The 12,485-nt window shown below is 49.0% G+C and overlaps 1 protein-coding gene across 1 annotated transcript in view; it reads left to right on the plus strand.

Moving 5' to 3' along the window:
• magi3a (membrane associated guanylate kinase, WW and PDZ domain containing 3a) overlaps positions 1–12,485 on the plus strand; it is a 97,071-nt gene that overhangs the window by 68,376 nt on the left and 16,210 nt on the right. Inside the window, exons 5-10 of the mRNA XM_079742353.1 lie at positions 1–22; positions 1,281–1,393; positions 1,860–1,917; positions 4,827–4,933; positions 9,827–10,030; positions 11,713–12,396. Of these exons, the coding sequence (XP_079598479.1) occupies positions 1–22; positions 1,281–1,393; positions 1,860–1,917; positions 4,827–4,933; positions 9,827–10,030; positions 11,713–12,396 (1,188 nt within the window). The remainder of the gene's footprint in view (positions 23–1,280; positions 1,394–1,859; positions 1,918–4,826; positions 4,934–9,826; positions 10,031–11,712; positions 12,397–12,485) is intronic.

A 12,485-nucleotide genomic window follows, 5' to 3' on the forward strand; every position in this document is an offset into this window, starting at 1 on the left:
CCGGCATGGTCTACTTCATCGAGTGAGTAGTCCCTCCAGGCTTATTACTTTCTGTTCCTTGTTTTAAGCCTGTCTTCCCCACCAGGAAGAGCAAAGTATGGCTGGCCAAGTTTGGGTTTGCTGTTAGCTAATTACACGCTCACAGATCCCCGCCTCCAGCGACATAATTCTTCTCGACAAATATGGAGCACAGGAAAAGTGAAATTACCAGTTTTCCCGCAGTTTGGAGCTAGTCTGCCGTGAGACTGATTTGTTGGACTTATTATCTTGCTAAACACGATACACATTGAGCCTCGCCGGAGCCTTTTGTGGTGGGGCGAGGATGAAGCCGCGCCAACCTTGGCCTGTCCTCTGTGGTGTGAACAAACGCTTATTTTCGCCTGTTTGCGTTGCAGCCCCACCGCCTTTTCACCTCTCGTCTTCACAAATGTTTGTGGTCGGTTTGACATTGTCAAACTCTGTATTGTTCCCACTCGCTTTTAAACCAAATTCCTTCATGGTCACCTCTACAAATCTAGTCCCAAGAGACTGCTTTGTGCTGGGCAACATTGTTTGGAACAAAAGTGTTTTTGAGACGAATGACGTTTCTTTTTACCACTGTCTCCAACCAGCTATTTCATGTCCTGGATTCACTTCGGCGTTTTATTTGATGTGACGTTGATGTTTGGGTTTGTTTTGTGGCCCATTTACCGGCATAACGGGCCTCTGTTGTTTACTTTTGGTGTGACACACAGACAGCATTTGCCCAGCATCACCTGCTCCTCCCTACCCCATCAACAGGCCATTCTTCCAGCTGAAGAACCCTCTGACTTATTGGAGCTCTCTGGCTCCATCACACTCCTCGTTCACCTTCCACTCACCCAACGTACCCTCCTCTTCACTGCTCTTCTCTTGTTTACGTTTCTGATAGTGGGTTCTTCCACCCTTTGCTCCTTGTTGCTGATATCTATGATCTCCATGTTTCTTTTCTCCTTCATTCCCTTTCATCTACACAGCCTAATCTCAAATCACAGCGGGAGGAGCTCCCTATTTAATTTCATCATATTTAACGAATGAAAGGGAAACAGTTTTTTACTGGGTGCTTGGAATCGGCCAACAGCCTCTGGGCAAAGTTTGCAATTGATGTTCACAGTGCAAGAGACACTGCTGCAAAGTCACTCATTTATGGTTCAGTGTTTTCAGATCGCTGTCTCTCACTCACTGAATCATGCTTCACTGAATCTCTCTCCCTCTCCCTCCCTCTCTCCCTCTTTCTTTCTTTCTGTCTTTCTGTGTCACAGCCACAACAGCAAGACCACCACGTGGCTGGACCCAAGGCTGGCCAAGAAGGCAAAGCCCCCTGAGAAAGGCGACGATGGAGGGGAGAGGGTGGCAGCCCATCAGCCAGTTGTAGGTGGGTAGCACCATGTCATCCACACACCACACACGACCACATGCATGCATCCAGTTAAACCAGCCCACTACCTGGGATCCTGGGTAACCCCCCTCCCTCTATAACCACTAGCAGCCAGTTACTGAACCCCTGCAGGGAGCTCATCAGTGGGATGTCTCTGTTAAAGGGCAGGCCTACAACCCCCTCTGGATAGTATCATGGAAATACACTCAGTTCTTCATGGGGCGCTCTTTCTACAGTACGCTTATGCAATCCACACACATACACAAGCACACCTTTCTCATCAAACCCCTACCCCCCCAACCCCATGGAGGGAAGGGTGGTATCTCTGAGAAGCTCTACAACTACGACTCCCATGATTCCACGCTGGCCACTGGCATTTGCCAGCGTGATCCCTTTCAGCACACATTGCTATCGCGTTTGTTCAGTAAACTCTCTCTCTCTCCCTCTCTCTCCCTCCCCTCAGATCTGCCCTATGGCTGGGAGAAGATTGAAGACCCCCAGTATGGCAGCTACTACGTGGAGTGAGTACTACTTTGCTCTCTCACCGCCTCCCGGTGGCGGCTGTCCCATACGTGGGACATACAGCAGCAGAGTTAATCCTCATCAACATAATGGTCACCATCGCACACTAAATGACCCCTTCCTAATCATCCCTTCAAAGGGAAACCAATCACGCCTGCCCACTGTCCAACATTAAATATAAAAATTGTATTTTTATATATTACAACTCTGTTGCGCTCCCATGTGCAAATCAGATCTCATCGCATAGTATTCTAAGTAATTGAAATACTAATTACTACATTTCCATTTAAGACGACACTTGGACCAGGAACAATCCATAAGACTAGTATTTAGGCCAACATGTCACTCTCCATCTAAATGACGTTGTTTTAGGGGTCTGGGTTTCGTTTTCCTCCGTTATCTTACTCTTATAGTCTTTCCCCGGTAAGTCGTGGGTGCGATGGCTTAATTCAACGGTCCAGCAGGGCTGCCACGCTTACGCCAGTGCTACTCAATCAGTGTCATATTTGAAACGCTGATTAGCATAATGGATGGACACGGTCACAGAGGTGATGCGTCGGGACACCCCGGGCCCGCTGGTAATGGGTGGTGCACTTGAGTTGCTTCTGCTGGTGGTGGTGGTGGTGGGGGGTGTCTTGTCAGTTCGGGCTGTTGCCAGGGGGGGGAAATCACCGTGCAGAGTAGGGTTGTGAAACACCCCCTTTTTTTTTTTAATGCTTCATTAAAGTGTCCGCCGATATGAAGCCCCGCTCCGAGCCATTAGTTTTGACGACCCAGTTGTAGACCGGCGCAGACGGTTCGGGCTAATCGGAGTGCGTGTGTTGACGTTTCATCCCTCTGGTTTCCCGTTAGTGTCGTGAAATGCACACACTTAGTGTCCCTTTCACTGTGCATCTTGGAAATGGCCTGTTTGTCAAGGATGTAGGGTGAAGAAAATGAAACAGAATTCAAACGGCTTTGACCTTGTTTTAACCCCCTGGTTCAGAAAATTGCATGAGAGTGAGAGTGAGAGTGAGAGAGAGAGAGAGAGAGAGAGAGAGAGAGAGAGAGAGAGAGAGAGAGAGGTTCAGTGAGGCTTGATGCACTGAGTGTCTGACTGCACTGAGTTATTTTGAGAGCCAAGGAGTGGAAAGAGAGGGAAGTTATTCCAATCTAATCAAGAGCAGGAACAACGGCGCAGTGTCTCATTTGAGTACCATCACAGCGAGAGGGAGTGCTCCAGAGAGAATGAATGAGAAAGGGCCCCTGGGAGGGGGGTTGAGGTGTGTGTGTGTGTGTGTGTGTGATCAGACCGTTTATTGCAAAAGAGGTCATACAAATTGTACCGCTTCTGTTTTTTTCGTCGCGCCAATTTTCTTGTTGTAATTGTTTCTGAATGGGAGGAAATTACGTGGACCATGCAGCACCATGCGTCATTCCTTCCCCAAACCGGGGGGCTGGAGGCTGGGAGGTAGGGGTGACGGGAGGAGGGGGAGAGATGGAGAGGTTATTTAGAGAGGAAGCGAAGCGCTCCAGGGGCTTTTGAGTCATGCCGATAAGTAATAAACTACAAAGACTGAAAGTCAGAGACAGAAAGTCGGAACACACGTGCATGCGCACGCACGCACGTACACACACACACACACACACACACACACTCACACTTAGCATAAGCGTCTCCAGTGTGATGACTCACCGCACATCATGGGTACATTTATAAACATGGGTCCCAAGACCCCGCCACAGGCAGATATGCCCTCCGAGTAGAGGAGCAAACTGCCATGGAAAAAACTATCTTCCACGGCTATAGGGAGTTACATCTCTCTCTTATATGCTTGCAATAACTTTGCCCGTTTTAGCAAAACATCCGCCCTGGAATTTCAAAAAATGGAAAAGAAAAGTTTGGAAAGTTTTCAAAAAAACGGATACATTGTGAATCATAGGAGCAGGTGCAAGGGGCGTGGCCACATTCTGTCAAAACTCACTCCCCCTTGCTTGAGCCAGGGTGCCAGCCAATAGAAAACGACCACTCTAGAAATCGTTTTTTACCCGTAAATAGCCACATTGTTGAAGTAAATTTAGAGTAAAGTTACTGAAAAATAAAATGTATGTTTAGCAACAGCAGTTCTGTTCGGGTGAGACCCAAGACTAGGGTTTTCAAAAGGAAATTAAATTTTGGGTTTCACTTACCATTTGAACCCATTCAAATTCCATAGATGAAATTATTGGAAAACTGGGAAATAGGTCTTGCGAAACATGACCTCCGTTCCTATATCCATTCCTTCTTTGGTATAATGAGGTCTATTCTCTCTAATGTTTGACTGTATCGTGATTATTAGGCGATTTCCTAGCATGTGTCCTGGGTAACACTCTGTTCAGATCGTGGCATTAGCACGGCTGTGTACAGTGTTTTACCAGCTTGTCTATCCGCAGTATCTTCCCTGCTCAGCTGAAGTCTTAACAACGCAGGTCTCCACAGGCCATCGGGAGGTTTGCATGAGTGGCAGAGACGAGAATCACAGCTGACAGAACCGCCTTTCTGTAGACCTGGAGCTTGTTTCGATTTTTGTTGGATATATATATATATTTTTTTTTTTTTAACTGCTACAACCTTTGACACCTATTCAAAAACATTAGAATTAGGAAGAGAATGCTGGCTAACGCCATGTTTTGCTTTTTCTGTGTGCTGATTTCTTTTCTGTTTTGGTGAGAGATACATCGTGTTGATTTGAACATAGTCGGTACGTGTTCTTTAGAAAAGAGACTGTGTATAAACACCTGCTGGCAACATCCACTGACAACACCCACCGACACTAACACGCTGCACCGCCCAGCCCCCTTGTCTTTCCTCCATAGCGATTTAGGGACCTTTAATAGACGCATCTTTTAACTGGTTATTTCCGTCTGTCCCTCCCTCCCTCTGTCGCAGCCACATCAACCAAAAGACCCAGTTTGAGAATCCGGTTCTGGAGGCGAAGAAGAAGGTGACCGTGGACACGCCCCCTTCCAGTCAGCTGACACCGGCCACGCCCCCCGGTGAGTCAGCGCCTGCCGAGTCACTGATTGCGAATCCCTTGCTATTTCAGAAACGTTATTATAACTAGCTTAAAAACCAATGTTAAATTATAAACATATAAATTATTAGATAGCATTGGGACGGACATTGTGAGTCAGTCTGTACGTCTGTTGTACGGTCTCAAGTTCCCTCAATCATGGGTGGGATGATTGTATAGGCTTTTGATGGGTTAACTGGCTTTCATTCCCTGTTATCGGTGAATGTGTGTGTGTTTGTGGCAGCGTGTGTGTGTGGCAGCATCTGTGTGTGGCAGTGCGTGTGTGTGGCAGCGCGTGTGTGTGGCAGCTTGTGCGCGCATGTGTGCACGAATGCATGAAAAGATTCCTTCCCGAGGTGGTTCACGTTTGATTCTACAGCCTTCAATGGAAAGCTGTGTCCTGCATTCCTGCACATCATGTGTTCTGCTCAGAATGGTCTGTCTTCTGCGGTCAGATTAGCTTCATTTGAAGTGGTTTTGGTTAAGTCCTGATATCCAATGCCATTTGTAAAATCTCTCCTTGCTCACATTCGGAGGCTTTGCACGCGGTTTGATTCAGCGTTTGAGCCTGGCAGCACCGGCAGCTCAGAGCGGTAACAGCAGGGGACCCCCGCCTGCCATAGCATTGTATCTGATGTTCACCGTACTCTGAATAATCCTGAATGTTAATTGTGGGGGTTGGGGGCATAGTTGACTCTTGCTGTACGATCTGAAACAAACCTGCAGTACGTAAACGCTTTGTGAAAACGAGAAGGTCAGTGTATTCCTTTGATGGTATTTTTTCTCCACCACTTCCCAGAACATCCCCAGCGGTTGAGTTATGTCGGTTATTTTCTGGAGGAGTTTAGGATATGTAAGGTCAAGGTTTTATAACTTTCTCTGCCTCATTCTGAAGTGTTTTTAGGAGAATATGTTTGTATGGAGTATGTTTTTAGTTGGTTAATGATGTACAGACAATGCCCGAAGGGAATTGTTTTAATGTTGTTGTAGGCCACGATGGAAGTCATAGCACCATTCTGCTAATTGAAAGAGGCTAATTTAGAACAGGCAATGAAACAGTTTATCTGTTTGACTTTGTCTATCACCTGGCCCAATGACAAACAGAGAATTCCAATGGCTGTGTCCTTTCTAACCCCATATCTACGTACCGAAATCTTAAAACAATTCAACGACATCAAGATACACATTCTAATTTAGTAGTTTACTAAAGCGAACCCATTTCAATATTCAACACCCACATAACTGGTTTGAGATATAGCCTGGCGGTCGACTAGAATAATGTTAGCCGCTTCCAAAGTTCAAGTTTTTGTTTATGCCATTAGGAGGAATAAAGACAGAATAGCTTAAAGATAAACTCTCATCGTCCAAAAAACATCCGAAAGGAAACCGTTCAGATGTTTTTAGCGGTTGACACGCTGCTGATGAAGTGATGCAGAGTAGTAGCTGTACCTCCAGTACTTCGAGCGGCGGTGGAGGATTTGAATTATGCAGCAGGGCGCATCACTTGGGGGTGTGGGGAGTCATTTAGACAAGGAGATATGCAAGGTGGAGGGCTCCCACCCCCCACCCTGCACGCCCGTTCACTGGGAGAAAGAAAAAGATATCTCTACAACAGACGCAGCCGAACAGAAAGGAAAGTGGAGAGAGGAATAGACTGGCAAAGGGAGCGGGGGGGAAAAAATGAAGTAACGAGCGATGACTAGGCTTCTAAATTGGCGGGTGCTTCTTCGTCCTCAGATGTCTAAATTACATTTCTATTTCTGTGGGCCTCTGACCGCGCCCGGTCCAGAGATGAGCTGCTCCCCTCTCTCCGAGGAAGCATCAGTACTAAGGGAGACCCGCTCGGTGCTAATAAGGTTAGCGAGTCAGTGACCGCCCGTGTGTGTCACACACACACACAGTCAGACATACACACACATACTTACACACTCACACACACACACACACACACACACACACACACACACACACACAGACAAGCATTATTAACATTCAAACTATATCCCAGACACCCCGAGGAACCGGCATAGACACTGCCGCTCCTAGCACCTTGCGTGCAGTGTGCCACTCCGGCACCAATTATGATGTGAATTCAGCCCCCCCCACACACACACACACACACACACACACACACACACACACACACACACACCCTCCCGCACCCCTGAGAAGGGCTGGTCTGCACCTCAATGCCTCCGTAATGAGGAGGAATGAATGACTGGGGAGGAGCGGGAGGGGGATGAGGTGTGGGCTCAGACCCCCCCCCCCCGTGGTGACCAGCGCACGACCAGACTCTGACCGGTCTCTGACCGGGCCTAGTAATTACACCACGTATGTAATTATGCATGTCTTATAATCCCACTGCCCCCAAGGAATTGGACTGGGAAGCTTTTCTGGGCCCAGGGCTTCAAGAACCATGCGAGCTGGAGCGATTTCATCTTGTCTTTCTCTCTCTCTCTCGCTCGCTCTCTCTCTCTCTGTCTCTTGCTCTCTATCTCTCGGGCTCTCGCTCTGTCTCTCTCCCTCTCCCTCTCCCTCTCTTTCTCCCCCTCTCTGTCTACCTCTCTCTGTCTGCCTCTCTGCCTCTCTCTCCCTCCCTCTCCCTTGGTCACAGTGAGATTGTGGTGGTCAAGCCGTCAAGGCTGTGTGTCTGTTATCACTGACTGATGAGCATCATACCCCTCCTGGACGAGATAGGCGGTCAGCCTCCGTTGGCCTAGAGGTGGTGGTAAACAGCCCTCCAATACTGATGACAGATGAAACATGGAAATGTCATGTTAATCACACTGACCCGCTCCTTCTCCCTGATGGTTGAAATCCATCAGCCAATTTCGTCGCAATTATGCAAATCGGAGGGAGAGGGAGGGAGAGAGAATGAGAGACAGAATAAGAAAGGGCCCTTGGGTGGAAGTGGGGTGGAGGGAGAGGTTAGGACTGAGGTGGGGAGGGGGAGTGTCTGCCTCTAGCTTCACTAATGAGATTGATGTCCTCTCATGTATCAGTGTGGGAAGTGTCTGTGGAAGACCTCCATGCAGCCACAGCAGCAGGCAACAGGCTGCATTCGGACGCAAGCGCCACAAACACGGACGAGTGAAGCGGGAATGGAGTTGTCCCTCATTCTGTCAAGGCTAACTGCATTTCTCTCTCTCTCCATTTCTCTCTCGGTCTCTCTCTCACTGCCTCTCCCTCTGTCTCGCTCTCTCCCTCTCCCTTGCTCTCTCGCTCTCTGGCATTCTGTCTCTCCCTCTCTCTCTCTCCCTCTCTGTCTCCCTTGCTCTCTCCCTCTGTCATTCTCTCTCCCTCTCTCTCTGTCTTCCTCTCTGTCTCTCCCTCTCTGTCTCCCTCGCTCTCTACCTCTGTCACTCTCCGTCTCTCCCTCTGTCTCCCTTGCTCTCTCTCTCCCTCTCTCTCTGTCTTTTTTTCTCGCTCTCTCTCTCCCTGTCTCTCTCTCTGTCTCTCCCTTGCTCTCTCTACAGCTTGTATCTCTTAGTTTTTCTCACCATCATGTGAACAATTTGGTAAAAATTATTCTACCATCTGCAGTGCAGTTATTGTATCTCTAATGGGAAAGAAATAATTGAAGTGAGCTGATGGACAGTAAATAGGGACAGAGATCAAAATAGAGACAGAGGGACAGAACACAATTCTCTGGAAGCATTTGTATGCGTGTATAGGCTTCAATACACTTACGACATCAGAGCGTTTCCATCGGCTGTTTTGAAACACGCGATTTCATCAGAATACGATACAGCCACCGCCACCGTGAGGGCTTTTCCTTTGATGACGCCATGAGTCTCCTAGCATCTCCACATCATCAACCGCATGATGGGGAGATTCAAACGCGGATATTCCCTCACAATTATCGCAATACCTTGCTTCAAACAAGCTCATCTTTAAAAATGCATGGTGGGATGCAATAGCATTGTACAGATACCAAATGGTAACAGGCACCAGATACTGATGTCCTCACCCACATCTTAATGTTCACCAATAGCTGTGTATGGAGGTGCGTGTGGGGAAATGTTTGACCATCTCAGCTGCGCTCACTGCAGCCAGAGAAAGAAAACACCCCGTCTTGGGCTTTGGTCAATATGTCAGGGCTGTATGTGTGTGTGTGTGCGTGTGTGTGACACACTGAAACAAGGCTCCATGCATGTTATTCAAAGAAGCATTGGGGTAACTAGAAGCTGAGGCTGACATCCTGTCTCCGTGATAATGTTGTCAGGGCGACGACAGATGGCTGACACAGTTTGGACTGAACAAAGAGTGTTAACATTCAAGTGTGCATGTCACACGATGCACAACACACACACTCCCCTCCTGAAATAAAATAAAAATTAAATAAAGATATCCTACTCCTCTTAGCTTGCAGTTGTTGACATCTTTGTTTAAACTCATCCTCAACAAACATCTCTAAAACTGCCATTACAATTTATTTCTCCTAATCTGACTCGACATTTGCTATGCATTAAAAGGCAAACGGCGCAAATGTGCTGCGTCGCAATCAAGCCGGTGCTATTTAGGAGGCCTAATGATTTCTCTCTCTCTTCCTTCTCCCCTGGGATGCTGCTCCCACCAGATATATATATATATATATATTATAGGGCGGCATGTAGTTCAGGAGGTAGAGCGGGTTGGCTGGTAACCGCAAGGTTGCTAGTTCGAACCCCAGCTCCTCCTCCCTAGAGTGTCGAGGTGTCCCTGAGCAAGGCACCTAACCCTACACTGCTCCCGACGAGCTGGCTGTCGCCTTGCATGTCTGACGCCGCCGTCGCTGTCTATGAATGGGTGAATGTGAGGCGATATTGTAAAGCGCTTTGGGTGGCCACTGGTTATAAAAAGGCGCTATATAAATGCAATCCCCTTACCGTTCCAGAGGAGGCGGGCCGGGCGCTGGCCGGGCGGGTGTTCACCCGGGACCCGGCCCAGCTGCAGGGGAACGTCCTGCGCACCGCGCTGAGGAAGAGCCCCCTGGGCTTCGGCTTCACCATCATCGGGGGGGACCGCCCCGACGAGTTCCTCCAGGTCAAGAACGTGCTGGCGGACGGCCCCGCCGCCCACGACAACAAGATTGCCTCTGGTAAACATACAACCGTTGATCTATTGTGTGTGTGTGTGTCTGTGTGTGTGTGTGTGTCTGTGTGTGTGTGTGTGTGTGTGTGTGTGTGTGTATGTGTGTGTCAGGGGGTGTGGGTGCATGAGTGTGCGTGTGGGTGTTTGCGTGTACATGTCTACGCATGTGGGTTAGTCGTTTTTTTGTGTATTTGTGTGTGCATTCACACTCTTATGTGCGTATGTTAATTTGTGTGTGTTTATTCAACGTGTGTGTTTGTGTTTGTTTATGTATGTGTGTGTGTGTAAGTGCATGCATGTGATCTATAGTGTGTGTGTGGACCCTGGGTCTAAGTGTTGCCTATTGACAGCGGACTAACGCATGGCCGGGCTGGTTATTATGAAGCAACGCGTCGCCGAGTCAAACAGGCCTGGATAGACCTACTAAGACCTCTTTTGGGGGTGAATCCGAAATGAGGAGAAACTACCTTAGTTTGGGGGGAAAAAGAGATGTACAAGCATGCAGTCAGTTAGATGTGCATGTTGACACACACACTGTTGCATGCCTTGGCCTGGACTGAGAGGAAGCATGCAGAGGCACTGCTGTGGCTGTCAAGTTGTTCAATCACTAAAGTGCTGCACTGCAGAGCACTGACCCCCCACGCCCACTGGTGTAACATCTGTCACCCCCGCTCCTGGCCACGGGCAGGACTCCCATTTATAGAGAGCCATGTAAAATATAATTCACTTGCCTCAAGGCTTGCGGTCTGGTCCATAGGGGTTATGAGTTATGAGACTGCCTTATCTGATTCATAGCTATTTATTGTTTATCTTGTCGCTGAAACACGGATTGCGATGCTAGCAGGGTACACACGTTGGCAGCATCGTTACTCTATGATCACCTGATCTGTGATTGGGGTAATGTGATGAGAGCGACAGAGTGCAACAAAGAAACAGAGTGCAATTTCCCTTAAAATGTAAACACAACTCTTTTCATTTTCATATTAGCAAGCCTTCAGGTAGTAACATCTCCATGTTGCTCTTTGTTGGATTTATGACTACAGGGATAAATGGACACTTAGTGGCACCAATTTGTAAGCAATAAAAGCATCAACCCGAGCAAAAACCAAATGTAATAATAGATGGATATTCGACCGCACACAAAACAACTTTTCTTAGGCAGAAATTAGCAATGATATCTCAACAGATGACTCTCCCTGCTGTTCAACCCACCAGCCAATCTGCCACTTTCAATGTTTCGTCTCTCAAAACCTTACTGAATACAATAACAGTTTACCAGGATTTTTGTCGGTGTGGTGAATAGGGAATCTAAACCAGCCTTGTGGTTTTAAGAAGCTTATTTAAATAGTGCAGCATTTCCGCATCAATAATTATCGATCCTATCTTCATTTGTTGACCTTTGTATTATTGTTCTGCCCTGTTCTTTTTTTATTTGTATTATTTTAGTAACACAAATATTTAGAAAAAGTCACAAAAGGGCAAAACTAAGTTACCGTTTAAAAAGGTAAAAAGAAATGTTAACATTTTCTGTATCAAGAACCTGTTGTCCTTTCTCGTCAGATCTGTCCTAAAATCCGTTGTAACATTATTTTGTTCACCGTCGTCCATGCTGGCACGATGTTCTTCCCCAGCATAATGATGGCGATGCTCGACATAACCCCTACTAACCCCTTGCCCTTTGACCCCCAGGCGACGTGATCGTGGACATCAACGGCCTGTGCGTGCTGGGCAAGACCCACGCCGACGTGGTGCAGATGTTCCAGTGCATCCCCATCAACCAGTACGTGGACCTGGTGCTGTGCCGCGGCTACCCGCTGCCCGCCGACACCGGCAGCGGCAGCGACGCCTCCGCCTCGGCCGAGGCCCCCTCCCAGACCCCCTCCCCCACCGCCCGGCCGGACCCCCACCACGACGTCCCCGACGGGGGCGCCACCCTCCCCAGGCAGGGCGCCTCCGTGGCCAACGGCGGGCGCCACCACCACCACCACCACCACCACCACCACCACCACCAGCAGCAGCATCATCCACAACAACAGCAAGGCCATCACCCGCAAGGGCACCACCACCACCACCACCCGCACACCCCCCAGGCGGCCCCGGAGGGCCCGGACCCCACCCTGCTGCAGCCCGAGCTGATCGGCGTGCCGCTGGTGAAGGGGCCCGGCGGGTTCGGCTTCGCCATCGCCGACTGCCCCCTGGGCCAGAAGGTGAAGATGATCCTGGACGCCCAGTGGTGCCGCGGCCTTCTGAAGGGCGACGTCATCAAGGAGATCAACCGGCAGAACGTGCAGACGCTGAGCCACGCCCAGGTGGTGGACATCCTGAAGGAGCTGGCGGTGGGCAGCGAGGTCAGCGTGCTGGTGCTGAGGGGAGGTGAGTGCTCACGGCCGGGTCCCGTCACTGTGAGTGGGGGAGCGACCGCTGTGGTGACGGCCGCGTCCGGGTCACTGTGAGTCGGGGAG

Source organism: Pollachius pollachius (assembly GCF_949987615.1).
Source record: "Pollachius pollachius genome assembly, chromosome: 8".
In the NCBI taxonomy this organism is placed as follows: Eukaryota; Metazoa; Chordata; class Actinopteri; order Gadiformes; family Gadidae; genus Pollachius; species Pollachius pollachius.